Consider the following 16,925-nt stretch of genomic DNA (forward strand, 5'->3'; position numbering starts at 1 on the left):
CCTATAGACACAGGTGTTGAAGAGAGAGAGGGAGACAGAGACAGAGAGCTAGAGAGGGAGAAGGAAGCCAAGGAGAGAGAGAAACAGACAAAGAATGAGAGGAGGCAGGGTTAGGACCAAGCCACAGATGGAGAGTAGGCCATCTAGACTGTGAACTCTCCAGGAAAGGCAGACAGCTCGCGGCAGTGTGTGGTCTCCTCGAAGGAAAGGCATGTGGGAGAACGGACTCTGCCATTCTCTCCTCCACTCTCAAAGCTCCCCGCGGCCTTTGTCACCACTCTCTGCAAGTAGGATGGTGACTCTCTGGGTCCGTGCAGCCCCTCTCGCTGGCCAGGCGTTGCCAGAGGCTGAGCTGCCTCCTGCTGAACCCTGAACCTCTGTGCCCAGCTGAGGTTTTTGCACACAGCAGGGGCTCATGAGTGTCTGCAAATATCAGCGACAGCTTGCCTGTACTGAGCATGGCACAAGCATCTCAACGTTGAGTTTTAATTCTACCCACCTCATATGGTGGGTATTATTTGTGTCTCTTTTTTACACATGGAGAAACTGAGGCTTAGATAGGTCGAAAGACTGACCGAGGTCCACGGAGCTGTTTAGGGTGGAACTGGTTCGAGTGATTTTCCTGGCCGGCCAGTCCCACCTCTCACCTTCTAACCACATCTCTCCCCACGCCTTCCCATCTGCCCAGCTATCAGGCGAACAAAGGAATGGCGGGATGAGGAAGTCCACCACCAGAGCAGTAGCGCGGCTTGAGGACTGGTCAGAGGAGCTGGGCATCTCTAGGCTGGAAGAGCTGGGGACAAGCAGGCTCACCCAGAGAAATGGAGGAAAATCATGCCTCTTCATGCCGCTGCTCCCCCATCTCAGGCTCCTACCGAGTGAAGGATCCAGCTGATCTTGTCCTTGCAGGACACACACAGCAGACACAGGCCTCCAACTCCGTGAAGCCTGTGGAGGAGCGCCTCCGGAGCGCAGCCTTGTAAGAGGGCAGCACAATGGGTCAGCAGCTCAGGTGCTTCCTGCCTGGGGCTTTCCCTGGGCAAGGGCCTTATTCCTTCTGGGAAGAAATTTGCATAGTTGGCCTTGGGCCACACACACACTCCCTCCAGGCCAGCACCTTCCCAGAAGGCTCTCCCTGGGGCCTGACCTGCTGCACATTCTCAAAGGATGGGGTGATTAGGTGCTCAGTTCAGATTTCTGCCAGGAAAATCTGGGGTGCTATCCTGGCCGGGAGAATTAAAAGCTCAGAAGTGGGGTGGGACTGGAAGCTTGAGCTATTTCCGCTGCTCCCTGGCCCACTGGGGAGTGTGCTCAGCAGGTCTTTGGAGAAGCCACCCCAGGAGGGCTGTCCCTGTGAGGCGAGGGCCCAGAGGGCAGAGGAGGAGGGTTAGGTGAAGGGAGTGAAGAGGAAGAGGAAGAAGAGGGCTGATCCAAGCAGACAGAAGCTTCTTGTCTCTGTGGGGCTTTTGTAAATTGGGCAACATTTGGCAACAATACATGCTGGCTAATGAAGCCACTGTTTTCCTGCCTGCTGCCCTTTAGCAGATCTTCCCTCCTGACGGCAGCTCCCAGGAGCCAGAAGCGTGTCCAGACTCTCAGGGCCTTTGGCTGTCTTCAAAGGGGCCAATGTGGGGCCAAACGTGAGGGCCTGTCTCTCGAGATCATCGTCTCTGTGTTGGGATCCTGTGGGGACCTGGTTGGTAGAGACACAGGCAGCTCTCCATCTCTCTCTTTCTCATTCTCACCCATTCTCTGGCCCTCTCTTCAGGTTGATCAGCAAATAAATGATTGATACTGAGGCACCAAGGCCCTAAGGAATCACTGCATGGGGTCCTGGGTGGATGTCTAGCTCTCCTGCCCACTGGCTGTGAGATCATGAACAAGGTGCGCTGCCCACGTCCATTCAGCTGGAAACAGGTATAACAAGTACCTATGGTATTTCCAGAGCAGCAGAAGCTAGCTGGTGTGTGGAAGGGGCCAGGCCGGGCCTGCTTCATAGAAGGGCTCAATTCTTGCCAGGTTCCCTTTCTGCTGAGAGCCCTGGGCCTCAGTCTCTGTATCCTGAGCTCTCAGAGGGTTCTTGGCCCACGAAGAAGAAAGCCCCTGGCCATGGGCCTAATGGGAGACTCTGGGATAGCAGTTGTACCTCACTCACTGTGTGACCTCAGGCGATGCTCAGAGTACCTCTTTTTAAAATGGAAACATAGGTACACACACGGCAGTGTGGTTTTCACATGTACCCCAAAACCTAAAATGCAATAAAATAAAAAAAAAATAAAATGGAAACAGTGACAGTCTTAACTCACCGAGCTGCTGTTAAAGCCATGAGACAAAGTCACCGCGAGCAGTTTGGATTTAAAAGTGCCACCCAAATATTAAGGATTATTATTCTGTTTCTCTGCTAGGGATGGCATAGCCACCCATAAACACACCCACGTGTGGACACTGCATGCCGCTAAACAGTGATGAACGCAGGCAGCTGTGTGCTGGCTAACCAGCCCTCTGGGGGTGTGGAGTGAGAGAGCCCTGATTCACAGCATTTGCTAATTCCACGGCACAAATACATCTACTGCACCTGATATCAAGCTGCCATCAGTTAACCCACCAAATCCCTAAATATTTAACAAGCGGCTCTCAAGTCAGCCACCTCACACCACTGGCGGGGAAAAGAAACAAGGCCTGAGGTCTGTTGGCCAAGTGTGAGTAGATGTCTCAGGAATGCCTTTTCTCCCTTCTCCCATCTGCAACCAGATCTCAAACTCCCTTCCCAACCTTCCTCTTGGGGTTTGAAGCTCCAGGCTAATAGAGGGCAGGGTGTGAGGTTTACTGGCTTGCAAGAGTACTCAGCTTAGCCAGAGACTTTGCCCTGCCGATGGGGCTTGGGCCTGCAATTCCGAAAAGTTTCCCTGGGGGAGTTTTGAGGGTGGGGGTAGAGCAGGGTTGGGGGGGAAGGGAGTCAGCCTCCCACACCTGCTGTTGAACACTAGCTCTCGCCACTGCATGATGGTTTCCAGAGCAGCTACCTTCTTTGTGCTCCTTAAACTCATGCTACTCTCTCAGCATTTGGAAACCTGCATTCTACTTCCATGCAGGCTCTTCGAGATCTGACTCAACTCCTGGGATCTTGGAGACGTGCTATAGGCAGTGTAGAATGAATGGATAAATTAACGAGTCCATGGGCACGGACTTTGGCATGGCCTGGCTTAGCAAGCTCTGACCCTCACTGCCCTTCAGACCCAACACATTGCAAACAGGATCCTTTGACCCTTTCTTAGCCTGTTCCTCCTCCTCATTTATTCATTCATTCCTTCAGCTGGTATCGATCATCAAGTGCCTGTAACATGCACAGAGCTAGCTGGCCGCAGAATTTGAGGTGCCTCTGTGGCTCTTTGGTGGGTTTGGTGGAAAGTGTTAGGAAATATGAGAGAAGGGCAGAAGGGACTAAGTGAGTTGCATTTTCGATGCATTAAATTTAGGTGCCTATAGGACCTGCAAGAGTAGCTGTCCAGAGGCAGATGAACACACGATGTGGAGCTCAGGATAGAGGAGGATTTTGTTAATTCTTCTTCTAACAAGAGTTCCAAGCCATGGCTGGGTGCGGTGGCTTATGCCTGTAATCCCAGCACTTTGGGAGGCCAAAGTGGGAGGATTGCTTGAGCCCAGGAGGTCAAGACTTCAGTGAGGTGTGATCGCACCACCACTGCATTCCAGCCTGGGTGACAGAGGGAGACCCTGTCTGAAAAACAAACAAAAACAAACAAACAAACAAACAAAAAAACCAGTGCCTGGCCAGAAAGCCAGAGAGACTTTTTGCCTTTCGTTGTCCCTGGTGCTCAGGTAATTGGTCACTGGGCTCATGCTCCCAAGCCTTTACTTGTGTGGTTTTTACTTTACTGAATGTTCTACCTGTAGAAATCCCACCCTTCCTTCAGGTACCCAGGCCAAATCTTCCTTGAATTCTTCTGGAGCCCTCATGATGAGTGCTGGTCATTCCTCCTCGGGAGGAATTCCGCCCTCACACTCACTTGGTTTACACTGCGTGGCATCTTGTTAGGCAGCCTCTGTGTTAGAAATGCAGTCCTGTGCCTGCCCCTCCCCCATGGTCCTGTGAGTTCCTGAGGGTAAGGACAGACCCCTCTGTTCTCTGTCTCATGGCATCCGCCAGTTCTGGCATGCATGCATGAATGAATGCTGTTAGTAGATCAGTAAAGTGTGTTTCATGGGGCAGACCCACCCCCTGCAGCAGCCTCCTCTGCAAATAGCCTTTGGGGACTGCCCTGCCTGTGTCCAGATGCACACATCCCTGCCCTGGGGCTGGGCTGTTCCCAAAGGCACAGAAGGAAAAGTCTGCCCTGTTGCCTACCCATCTTGCCTTCAAAGCACGCCTTAAGCTGAGCCTCTTGGTGGTGGCCTCAGGTTCTCCGTGTTCTTGCCAACACTGTAACATACTTAAGAGGGTCTAGGGACCTCTGAACTCCCAGCCATCCTTTTTTAAAAATTTGAACTCAGAAATAGAGACATGGTTATGATGTTTCTTCTTTTATAATGATGAAAAGGCAAAGTCTAGTTGCCAATGTAGGTACAAAGATGCTTCAGCACTCCTGGAAATTAGTCAATTTTGTATTTCTTCAGTCTTTTTGAAAGAGCTTATTGCAATTCTTGATGAAGGCAACTTTTAATGGTGCAATATCATGTTTCCAAACAATGAGAGACCTTGGATCTGTCACCCCATAATCCAGCTGGTGGTTCTAGCACCAAATCCCAAAGCTCAGTCTCATGCCCGGCAAGCAGGATCCCTGATTAGCCTCCACCCTGTGCCTTGGCAGGATCATGCCCAGGGAAGAAGGTGCTCCCCGGCCTTCTTGATGGCCTCTCCACCTCGGGCTGAGTCTGCTTCTCCATGGCTAGGTGCCTCCTGCATGCTTGCTCTGGCAGAGATGGCTCCCTGGGGCATTGCCCATCTGCTCCAGGAAATGCTTTTTAGTACCAAGTAGTCTAAACAGTCAAGACCAGCTTTTCAGAATAAACAGATTTCAGAGTCACATATTGGCCAAACTCACCTGCCGAGAAAGGTGTTCAGGTGACCTATTATTTCCCTCACTGTTAGTATCTTAATTCTTTACTTAGTTAATTTTTTTGGTGGGTGGGAGGGGGAACAGAGTCTTCCTCTGTTGTCCAGGCTGGAGTGCAGTGGCACAATCATGGCTCACTGCAGCCTCCATCTCTCAGGCTCAAATGGTCCTCTCACCTTAGCCTCCTAAATAGCTGGGACCACAGGCACACAGCACCATACTGGGCTAATTTTTGAATTTTTTGTAGAGATGATAGGGGTTTCCCTATGTTGCCCAGGCTAGTCTTGAAATTCTGGGCTCAAGCAATCCTCCCATCTTGACCTCCTAAAATGCTGGGATTCCAGGCATAAGCCACTGTGCCCTGCCTATTTCCTCTTGGGCTAAGTTCACATCCACACACACAGGGTTGCCTTGTTCTTTCTGAGGTCGCCGGTGTGTTCCGCAGGCATAATGCTCTACGTGAACTCACCCAGAGATGGATGTTTAGTTTGCTTCCAGCTGATTAATGGCATGCAGTGATGCCCTGGAGACCTTTGTACATGGCTGTTTTGTGTCGTGGGAATGTATTTAGGAGATGTATTCTTAGAAGCAGTATTCCTGCTTTTGAATTTTAAAATCTGACAGTTATGGCAATTATTAAGATGAGGTTCCCATTTCCTACTGAATACTGGCCACACCAAAAGAGACGAAGAAGGAGGTGGAGAAAAAAGAAGAAAAAGTGGTAGGGCATGTTAGCCATAGGGCACCTTTCTCGTTGGCAAATAAGAACATGGAGCCAGCCGTGGGCGGTGGTCATTCCCGTCTGGGACCCCCATCTGTTTTCTGGGAACTGTGTTGTGGGTCTCAGCAGGGCAGGGAGATACTCCATGGGCAGCCTGCCTGGGACTCTGGGCAGCCTCTCTTTTCTCTGTCGGCTGTGCCCAGGCTGCTGCTGGGCGCAGCTGGGTCACCTTTACAACTCCCAGCTCACTGCTGAGCCAAGGTGGAAGGAAACCTGCCTGCACTAACTGGCTCCTAGGCGCCTTCCAGGCCGTCAACTGAGGAAGATAGGAAGATCGCAGTCTCACAGGTCAAGGCGATCTTCAGGTAAAGACCCTCTGCTCTGTGTCCTGACCTCTAGGAGGCACTGAGACCAGAGCGGGGACAAGGCTCGGGGGCTGCGACTCCTAGAGGCTTGCAGACTAGTGTGTGAGAGAGAACATCACAGTAGCCAGGCAGGACCAGGGCAGGTGAGGCGCGGGCTGGCTTTCCTCTCCCTGCCGGCTCGGTGTGGAGTCCTGCCCCGCCTCAGGGCTTTTCGGAGCCTGGATCCTCAAGGAACAAGCAGACCTAGCTGCGGGGAGTGGGGAGGAACGGGGCGTCTATTGGGCAACAGGGCGGGGCAAAGGCCTGAATAAAGGGGCGCAGGGCAGGCGCAGGTGGCAGAGCCTTCGTTTGCCAAGTCACCTCCGGACCGCAGACATGAAGCTTGTCTTCCCCGCCCTGCTGTTCCTCGGGGCCCTCGGTGAGTGCAGGTGCCTGGGGCCGCGCCCAGCCTCATGGGCGTCTCCTGTGTCCTGCCTACTAGGCGCCCTGTTCCCTGTGTCCGCTTGGCTGGGCGCGGGGCCTCTGAGCCCCTGTGGTCCCTGCGCCTGCAGCCGGGAAGCGGCTGGGACGCGGGCCAGATCTCTCTTTCCCACCTGCGGAGGAGCAGGAGGGGGCTCCTGTAAGCCGGGTCGGGGCACGCCTAGCCTAGCGCTGCGCAGAGCTTCTCCAAAGGCCTCGCAGGCCCCTGTCCCATTGTGTCCCACCTACGGATTCGGTCCCCATTGTATTGTTACACGCGTTTTCATGGGAGGAAAGTGAGGCTCAGAGAGGGTGAGCGACTAGCTCAAGGACCCGAGACCAGATCCCAGCTCCTGCGAGGACTGTGAGACCCCAGCAAGGCTTAGCCTTCCTGAGACTGAGTTTCTTCACTTGAAATGGCCTAACGGTGGGTCCACAGGGCTGTGAGGAGGGGGTGGGACATTCGCACACCTTCCTCGCAGAGGGGTGGGGAGGGGTGCAGTGCCCCTGATAGAACCCTGTGTCAGAGGGTTTGAGAAGGAAATGTGTGTGACAGAAAAGGAGGAGCTGAAGGAAGAAAATAATTGTTAGTTGTATAACCAAAGTCATTTCTGGGGTGCTCAGGGGGCCTTCCCCTGCGCTGCGCATTAGTGACCTCCATGTGTGACTGTGGAGCTCCCTGCAATGCTGGGAGGGGAAGGTCCCAGGCTGCAGCAGAAAGGGCTGTGATGGGCATGAAGACCTAGGCAGTGGGAGGGGGCACAGCGAAAGCTCAGGTGTCACACCTCCCCAGCCCAGCGCAGCCTACTCCTGTCTTATGCATCTACCTAAGGCTGGAAGCTTCCCAGATGGTGGATAGAGAGCAGCAGTGGGAGCCTGAACCCATCCTTGTCCCTGCCCTTCTGGTCTCTTGCTCCAAATTCCTTCCCATGGGTGTTGGTCATTCTTCTCTTCTCTAAGGCAGATTGGGACTGGCCAGGACCTGATTGTTCTCGTCCCCTCAAGTTCCCTGGCAAATGGCCTGTTTCATAGGGTTAGGGCCACCTGGGAGGGGCAGGAGAGGAAGGAAGCCTTGACTTCCTGGAAGTGGTCACGGGCTGTGGTCCAGGATTCTGGCTCAGAGTTGCACCACTGGGTTTCATATTCACTTGGGTCTTTGGTTGTTTTGGTGCCTACTGAGGTCTGCAGTTTGAATCCTGCAGTCAATTGGGATGGTGGCCTGTACCCCAAAGAGCCACTGAAACCCCTGTCCTTGCTGAGGAAGGGGTGACAGTTGCCCTATGGGATTCTTGCCCTGTTCTCCGTGGGTGTCCAGGCTGGCAGAAGATGGGTGGATGGGGCAAGCTGGATCTAAGCTGTGTGAGCAGTGGGTAGGGGAGTCTGTCTGCTCAGCCCCTGGAGCCATGGGCTGGGAGGCACTCATGAGGTTTCCCATCAAACTCACCAGTCCGCCTGGGCCCTACCATGAGCTGTGTGGGTAGTTGGGGAGAATAACTCCTGTCCGGGCACCTGCCTTCAAGGCCAGGGCACTGCACGTCTGCCCAGAATGTATGCTTTAGCCAGAGTGCAGCCAAGCTTGGTGGGCAGCATTTGAGTGCCTGATACTGAATACAAGGGCTGGGTTGAGGATTTGGGAGGGGCCAGACCTGGACCTGCTTCAGGGGGTCACACAGCTCAAGTGCTGGGGGGTAAGAGCTTGGGGGTCACACAGCTCCAGCACTGGGGGGTAAGAGCTTGAGGGTCACACAGCTCTAGAGCTGGGAGGTAAGAGCTTGGGGGTCACACAACTCCAGCACTGGGGGGTAAGAGCTTGGGGTTCACATAGCTCCAGCACTGGGGGGGTAAGAGTTGGGGGGGGTCACACAGCTCCAGCTCCAGCACTGGAGGGTAAGAGCTTGAGGGTCACACAGCTCCAGAGCTGGGGGGTAAGAGCTTGGGTGTCACACAGCTCAAGAGCTGAGGGGTAACAGCTTGGGGTCACACAGCTCCAGAGCTGGGGGGTAAGAGCTTGAGGGTCACACAGCTCCAGAGCTGGGGGGTAAGAGCTTGGGGGTCACACAGCTCCAGAGCTGGGGGGCAAGAGCTTGGGGTTCACTCAGCTCCAGAGCTAGGGGGTAAGAGCTTGGGGTTCACACAGCTCAAATGCTGGGATGTAAGAGCTTGGGGGTCACAGAGCTCCAGAGCTGAGGGGTAAGAGCCTGAGGTTCATACAGCTCCAGAGCTGGGGGGTAAGAGCTTGGGGTTCACACAGCTCCAGAGCTGGGGGGTAAGAGCTTGGGGTTCACACAGCTCAAATGCTGGGAGGTAAGAGCTTGGGGGTCACACAGCTCAAGAACTGAGGGGTAACAGCTTGGGGTCACACAGCTCCAGAGCTGGGAGGTAAGAGCTTGGGGTTCACACAACTACAGAGCTGGGGGTTAAGTACTTAGGGTTCACACAGCTCCAGAGCTGGGAATTAAGAGCTTGGGGTTCAAATAGGTTCAGAGCTGGGAGGTAAGAGCTTGGAGCCTTTACCTGGTGTTTGGAGGGTTGGAGACTGGGAATCCTGGAAGGGTGCTTAGTGGTCCTTTAGTCACCCGGGTTCAACTCCTCTCAGGGGAAGAAATAAACTCTGCTCACAGGTTCCCGTCATTGCTCAGCCCCCACGTCCGGCTTCAAGCATGGTCTTCCATTTTACTCTCGCCCTTCACCACCAGAACCCACCCATGACCAAGCTGATTTCTGACACCACCTTCCTGTCCCCGCCCCCTTCTCCATTCTCAATGCTATCCCTCCTCTCTACTCAGACCAGTCTTCTCTGGTGCCTTCCGTGGCCACGGCTTCTCTGCTTGTTCCCAGGTCCCAGGTCTCAGTCCACTCTGCCCCTGCCCTAGGGAGAGCGCCAGTCTCCAGCCTCTCCCATGAGTCACAACTTCACTGCATCCTGAATAAGACCTCCCTGGACCAGCATTGGAGACTTTCCATGATCTGACCAAGACCCTTTGCTAGCACCATCTCCAACCGGTCTCTAACTCTGCCGACCTAAATATGCTGACTAGCCCGTGGTAAGAACAGGGGAGTTTAGGGTCTGACTGCTTAAGTTCGAGTCCTAGATCCAACACTTAGTAGCTATGGGAACCTCCACAAACCACATAACTAGTTAAAGCCAGTGTCCTCCCCTGGAGAATGGAGATGTTGGTAGAAGTTACAGTACAGAGGAGCTGGGGCAGCTAATGAAATGCTGAGTAAATCACCTGGCACAGAACATGCCTGCAACATGAGCTGGGCACACGGGCCCATTCTTCCACCTCCTGGAACATCCCCCACCTAATTACCCACTGAAATCATAGGGACCTCATTCCTGGTTTGGTATTTGTTCTCTTTTAGCACATCCGCCATTGGATTTTTGCCTCTCCAGTGAGAAGTGAAATCTGGTCCTGTGTGCTTACACATTTCTTGCATGACACACAATGTTGTGTATACAGCAGGCATCCAGTTAATGCTCACTGGATCCAATGGCTGAATCTGATTGGGTTAACTCTCAGTGTGGGATAGTTCCATTAGCTATTATAACCCATGGGTGTGACATGACATTCTATTGCATTTTCAATTTGTATTTTTTGACTGACTAAAGGCTTCCAAGGCAAGACTGTATTCCCTGGGATTTCCCCGGGATGAGGGTGGGTGAAGGGGGAGTGTGGCAGCTGGGTGCCCCAAGCCCCTGCAGACTCAGCCTGGGAACTACAGGCCTCTTGACCACGGTCCCCAGCCCTCTGCAAGCGCCATGGGTGGCTCTCATCATGATGGGATGGCTCAGAAACAGGAGGCAGCAGAGGCTGAACATTCTACCCCATAGTATATCCAAAGGGCAGAGGGCTTTTACAACTCTGTGTGTGTGTGTGTGTGTGTGCGTGCATGCGTGTGTGTGTGTGTGTGTATGTGTGTTGGTAGCAACTTTACTGAGGTATATTTTATGTATCATAAAAAATTCACCTATTTGTGTACAATTCTTTTTAGTACTCTTACCAAGTGGTGCAACCATCACCATAAATAAGTTTTAGAATGCTTCTATCCCCTGAAGTAAAGGTCCCTCATGTCTGTTTATAGTTAATGCTCATTTCTACCCCAGCATCAGACAACCACTAATCTCTTTTCTTGTCTTTATAAAATTACCTTTTCTGGACATTGCACACAAGTGGGGCTCATTCATGTCGCGGGGCGTATCAGTGCTTCCTTCCTTTTCATTGCTGAGTACTGTTCCATTAAGTGGATGTAGATTCACCAGTTATTGGACATTTAGGCTGTTTCCAGTTGTCTATTCTGAATAACACTGCTGCAAACATTCGTGCACAAGTCTTCATGTACAATAGGTTTTTATAGTATTTCTTTTGGCTATATGCCTCGAAATGCAGTTGCTGGGTTCTATTGGAACTCTGTGCTTCACATTTTGAGAAGCTGCCAACCTGTTTTACAAAGCGGCTGTGCCATTTCACATTCTCAGCAACGTATGAGGGTTCCCGTTTCCCCACATCCTCACGCCCATATGTGTCATTGTCTGTTTTAGCTATTATAACCCGTGGGTGTGACATGCCATTCTATTGCATTTTCAATTTGTGTTTTTTGACTGACTAATGATACTGAGCACCTTTCCATGTACTTGTTGTCCATTTGCATATCTACTTTGGTAAATGTCTGTTCATATCATTTACCCATCAAGTATTAAATTCTTTTTGATGTTATACTATCTAGATTTATGTTCTTAATTTTGTTTTTAGATTGTTCTATGCTGTATGCAAAAGTATGGCCAATTTTTGTGTATTGATCTATCCTGTGGCCCGGCTGTACTTGTTTATTAGTTCTATTGGTACTTTATAGATTGGTCAGTATTTTCTACATAGATCATGTTACCTGAAAACAAAGGCAGTTTTACTTCTTTCTTTCCAATATGGGTGTCTTTCATTTCTTTTTTGTGCCTTATTGCTGAGACTAGAATCTCTAACACTGTTGAATAGAAGAGGTGAGTGAGGACACTCTCTCATCGCTCTTGATCTTAGGCGGAAAGCATTCAGCCTTTCACCATTTTAGTATGATGTTCACTGCAGGTTTTTTGTAGATGCCTTTTGTCAGGCAACCAGGTGAGTAAATTCAGTGCACCTTCCTCCCTTCAATCTATGCTCCAATCCAATTGCATGGATTGGAGCGACAAAAGCAGGCTCAACAGGAGAACCAGTTTTTGTACAGAGTGAATGGTGGTGGCTCAGGCACACCAGCCAACCCATTTGTCCCCATGGCCATTGACTTATCATTTACTGCATCTATCAATCGAGTCAGGTGTATCTTCCTTTGTTCCTTTGGCATTCCCTGGGGAGACACTTACAGACAAAACAATCTAGAGAGACCTGGATGCTCAGCTGGGCTGTGCACTGCTGAGTGGTGAGTCACTCAGCCTCCTTGGGAGCCAGTTTCCACATCAGCACACGACTCCTTTCCTGCCTACCTTCCAGCTTCAAAGGGGCCAAAGCAGGTAGAAGAATTTCATAATTGATGTGAGGGATCACTGTCATTTTTTAAGGGGTAGGTAACATGTCAAAGTCATAGGAATAAAAGTAATCTAGAGGGACTTTCTCCTCTAATTTATTGAGAACCGCAGACCCCTCGCCAATGCGGAGACCCTGTTAGTCCATCGAGATGCCTTCCCTTGTGGAGAATGGCTGGACATAGCCATGAACTGGAGAGGGAAGGAGGGCAGCTGAGAGCCAGGGAGGAGTCTGGAAAACGCCATCAGAGGGTGCGGTGGTCAATCCCTCCATCAGCGGTTGAATCCTTCCTTACTCCTCCACTTCTCTCTCCCAGGACTGTGTCTGGCTGCCCCTAGGGGGAGCGTTCGATGGTGCACCGTATCCAAACCTGAGGCCACAAAATGCATCCAATGGCAAAGGAACCTGAGAAAAGTGGGTGGTCCTCCTGTCAGCTGCATAAAGAGAACCTCCCCAACCCAGTGTATGGAAGCCATTGCGGTGAGTCAATGCCGGGTGTTGGTTGGGACCAAGCTGAATGGAAGGGAGAGAGAAATGGAAAAACATAGACCATGTGCTCTCCTTACTTCCTCTGCTTCACCTTTTTGGGCAACTGTCAGTTGGAAGCTGTCCTCTCTCACAGGGAACTGTGCTATTTTCAGAGCAGAAAGAAAGGAGCTTAAGTGGAGAGACCACGTGTGGGGAACCTGGGGCCTCCACAGAAACTACTAATAACAACTGTTCCGAAATGAAATGTAAGCAGTTGTATTTGATGAATACGTAGCACTGGCAAAAAACAAGGTTACTCAGAGAGAAAAATCCTCCCTAAGAGTCATGACCTCTAAACCCTGTGAGAGAGGAGCTTGTCCTGGTCACTGTCACCACATGCTGGGACAGGACCTGCCAGGGTGCCAGGCATTGGAAAGACTTTTGTCCAAGACAGTTTCAGAGAGAGAGAAAAGGGTATTGTGAATTGTGTATGATTTCTCATTCCTTTTATTTTTTGAGATGTGTAAGACCTACTGAGATAATGTTTACTCATTCATTCAACAAATATATTCTGTGTACCTGCCACATAACCATGTGGACTCAGCTCCAGCAGAGTGGATAATTTGCGTAAAAGTTTCCAAGGCAACCTCATAGGATTATCTTATAAATACAATGGAGTATTAGGATAGTACTTAGGGAAAAATCTAGTTTAATTACTGTTTTAGGCTATGTTTTTACAACTATTACCTGCATGTAAACAGCACCAGCAGCTGGGTGCAGTGGCTCACACCTGTAATCTCAGCACTTTGGGAGGCCGAGGTGGGAGGATCACCTCAGGTCAGGAGTTTGAGACCAGCCTGGCCAACATGGTGAAACCCCGTCTCTACTAAAAATACAAAAATTAGCTGGGCCTGCTGGCAAGCACCTGTAATCCCAGCTACTTGGGAGGCTGAGGCAGGAGAATCGCTTGAATCCAGGAGGCGGAGATTTCGGTGAGCTGAGACTGTGCCTTGCACTTCAGCCTTTGCAACAAGAGTGAGACTCCATTTCAATAAATAAATAAATAACAGCGCCAATATCTCTTGCTTGTTTAAAATGCAGATTCCTAGGCTCTATTCTAACCTACTCAATCTGAATAGATGTGAAGGAAGTCACAAAATCTGCCTTTTAAAATAAAATCCTGTCTACGGCCATTCCACCCTGAAGGCATCCTATCTTATCTAATCTCGGGAAATAAGATTTCTGTCTGAAACCAGTACTACGTAGCATTCACTCAAATAAAGTTGAGATAGATTAAATGGTTAAAAACAAAATTCATATCATTGAAAAACTAGGGGCCAATTTAGGAGAACTATAGAGGAAATAGAAATCTCTTAAGCAACAAACCACATCATGAAACAGACAGACATTCTAAAATACAGAAAATGTAATTCATAGCCCATAGAAAATAATTTTTAAAAAAATTTAGAAAGTACCCGAATGAATGTATGTGCACCAGCTCTGGCACATGATTCCTATTTACACTCTATAAAAGAATAACTCAAATTGGAAAAAAATGTAGAATCAAAGAAGAAAAATGATATGAACAGGGTAACTGGTAAGAAGGAATTCATAATTAAGACAAAATACTTGTGAAATGTTCCCCTTACTAATCAGACCTAAGCAGTTTGTTAGTACTTGGATTTTCTGTAGTAATATCAGTTAACAAATAGAATGATAGCCTGCCCTGCTGGTGATTGGACAGTGAAGCTGGTCCTCATGGTCAGTGCCATCCTAAATTGGCATTACAAATCTTCTGGAAGCAGAATGGCAGTGGCAGCCAGGGTCACAAGGAGTAACATGGTCCTCATCTTGGGGCTTCCACCCTCAGGTGCCTACCCAAGGACACAAGTGGCCCGCAAGGAAAAATGCTGAGGACAATATATTCATGAAAGCACAGTCTTCACGGGCAACAGTTAGAAATAAACCAAGTGCTAGACATTGGGAGAAATAATTCAATACATGACAGAACACCCACATTATGAGAAAACGTTATGCTGTCAACAAAATCAATAAAGGCTCTGGAGAAGTTAGAAAACGTATGCAGCTTTAGATGAATAAGCAGTCCCCCAAATCTGATCTGTCCCAGGGGTCCCCACTGCCTGGCCGTGGACTGGTGCAAGTTAGTGTCCTGTTGGGAACTGGGCTCACGGCAGGCGGTGAGTGGCGGTCCAGTGAGCATTATGGCCTGAGCGTCGCCTCCTGTCAGATCAGCAGCGGCACTGGGTTCTCACAGGAGTGTGAACCCTGCGGTGAACTGCACACGGGAGGGATCTAGGCTGTGCGCTCCTTATGAGGGTGCGGTGGTCACTCCCTCAGTCAGCGGTTGAATCCTTACTCCATGGCCTCTCTCTCCCAGGACTGTGCCTGGCTGCCCCTAGGAGGAGCATTAGACGGCATAATTGTGGGTTTGTGGCTCTGCAAAGGGGCAGATGGAATTGAAAGCTCTCAGCCTGGACAAGAGGGACAAAATCAACCCATCCTGATAAGTCTCCAGTGGGAAGGGGGAACGCTTCTGCGTATCTCACAGAGCACGTGTGTCCTCTCATGGGTCTAATTATGAGAGTCTAATGCCTGATGATCTGAGGTGGAACAGTTCCATCCCGAAACCATTGCCTATCTGTCTTTGGAAAAATTATCTTCCCTGAAACTGGTCTCTGGTGGCAAAATGTTGGGGACTGCTGATATATCCCACATTGCAAACCAAAGAAACAGGTAATCATGTGGGAAGCAATGTGCTGGAGTGGAGGAACATGGATTCTTATGATAATTTTAGGATCTCTTAATAACTATATTTTCTAGATGATAAAACAGAACTTAAATGAATATGGAGCAAAAATAGAGGAGAGAGCATCTAGAAAAACAGCTTCAAATCTAGCTGACTGTGAAGGGTGTGATCAAGAGAGTGTCACAGGCAGGCAGAGGAGAGAGAGGGCGGGTCCCGGTCTCAGCAGTCAGAGCGCTGGCGCTCACTGTCCCAAAACAGGGGTCCTTGGCTCTCACCATCACTCATAGGATGTGAATAGACGTGATGGAAAGCGGACTCCTTTGAAGACCCTGCCAGCTACAGAGACTTTCTGAGGTCCTGAGGTCCCGCTTGCTAGGTTTGGGTGAGTTTTCTGCTGAAGCTGACCTGGCCTCTTTTCTTTCAGACAAACAAGGCTGATGCTGTGACCCTTGATGGTGGTTTGATATATGAGGCAGGCCAGGCCCCCTACCTACTGCGACCGGTAGCAGCAGAAGTCTACGGGAGCGAAGCACGTGAGTTCTGCCTGGGGACCCAGAAGCCACGGTGGCCCCCCGGCCTGAGCCCTGAGCTGTGCGGAGTGGGAGTGGAGGGACATGTGGAGGTGGAGTCTCGGTCATGTCACATGTGCAGGGAATGGAGTCGCTGGGCTCCGGGCCAGATGAAGGCTGCTCCTCCTGATGCTGACCCATGAGAGGAGGACACCCACGAGCTGCGAGGAGACCGCAGCATGGCGGAGGCTTACAGGACGGGTTGATTTTGTCCCTCTTATCTAGGCTAAGAGCTGTCAATTCTGTCTGCCCCTTTGCAGAGCCACGAACCCACTATTACGCTGTGGCTGTGGTGAAGAAGGGCGGCCGCTTTCAGCTGAACCAACTGCAAGGTCTGAAGTCCTGCCACACAGGCCTTCGCAGGACCGCTGGGTGGAACGTCCCTATAGGGACGATTCGTCCATTCTTAGACTGGTCAGGTCCACCTGAGCGCATTGAGGCAGGTAAGCTGGTTGGGAGATAGTGAGCGACCTCAGGTGGGGGCCTCCACTCCAGCTGTAAGCACAGGCCACACAGATCACGCAGGTGGACGCATGGGAGGAATCAAGGTGTGGGTGAGGCTGGCGGGCTTATAACATCCTGCCGGCAGGATCCGTTACCCCGGCAGCCCTTGGGAGGCACTGCTGAGTCTGCTCTCAGCAGAGGTGCGTGTCTTGAGCTCCCAGCCCCATGACAGAGGCTCTCCTGCCGGGGTGGAGGAAGGGGCCCTGCCCACGGGAGCTCCAGCTGGGGCGGAGTTGGGGGGTAACCTGCTGTGGCCACGGCTGGCTCATACTCTGTGGTCCATTTCTCTGTGTTTAACAGCTGTGGCCAGGTTCTTCTCAGCCAGCTGTGTTCCTGGTGCGGATGAAAAACAGTTCCCCAACCTGTGTCGCCTGTGTGTGGGGACAGGAGCAAACAAATGTGCCTTCTCCTCCAAGGAACCGTACTTCAGCTACTCTGGGGCCTTCAAGTGAGTGACCCTGTCCTCTTCTCTTCAGTGGCCAAG

At 50.9% G+C, this 16,925-nt stretch overlaps 1 protein-coding gene across 1 annotated transcript in view; it reads left to right on the top strand.

The window, feature by feature from the left end:
* Positions 1-6,479: 6,479 nt before the first annotated feature.
* LTF (lactotransferrin) overlaps positions 6,480-16,925 on the top strand; it is a 29,876-nt gene continuing 19,430 nt past the window's right edge. The window contains exons 1-5 of the mRNA XM_003926267.4: positions 6,480-6,576; positions 12,450-12,613; positions 15,793-15,901; positions 16,198-16,380; positions 16,742-16,889. Coding sequence (XP_003926316.1) covers positions 6,534-6,576; positions 12,450-12,613; positions 15,793-15,901; positions 16,198-16,380; positions 16,742-16,889 — 647 coding nt within the window. The 5' untranslated portion in view covers positions 6,480-6,533. The remainder of the gene's footprint in view (positions 6,577-12,449; positions 12,614-15,792; positions 15,902-16,197; positions 16,381-16,741; positions 16,890-16,925) is intronic.

This window comes from Saimiri boliviensis, chromosome 8 (genome assembly GCF_048565385.1).
Source record: "Saimiri boliviensis isolate mSaiBol1 chromosome 8, mSaiBol1.pri, whole genome shotgun sequence".
Taxonomy (NCBI): domain Eukaryota; kingdom Metazoa; phylum Chordata; class Mammalia; order Primates; family Cebidae; genus Saimiri; species Saimiri boliviensis.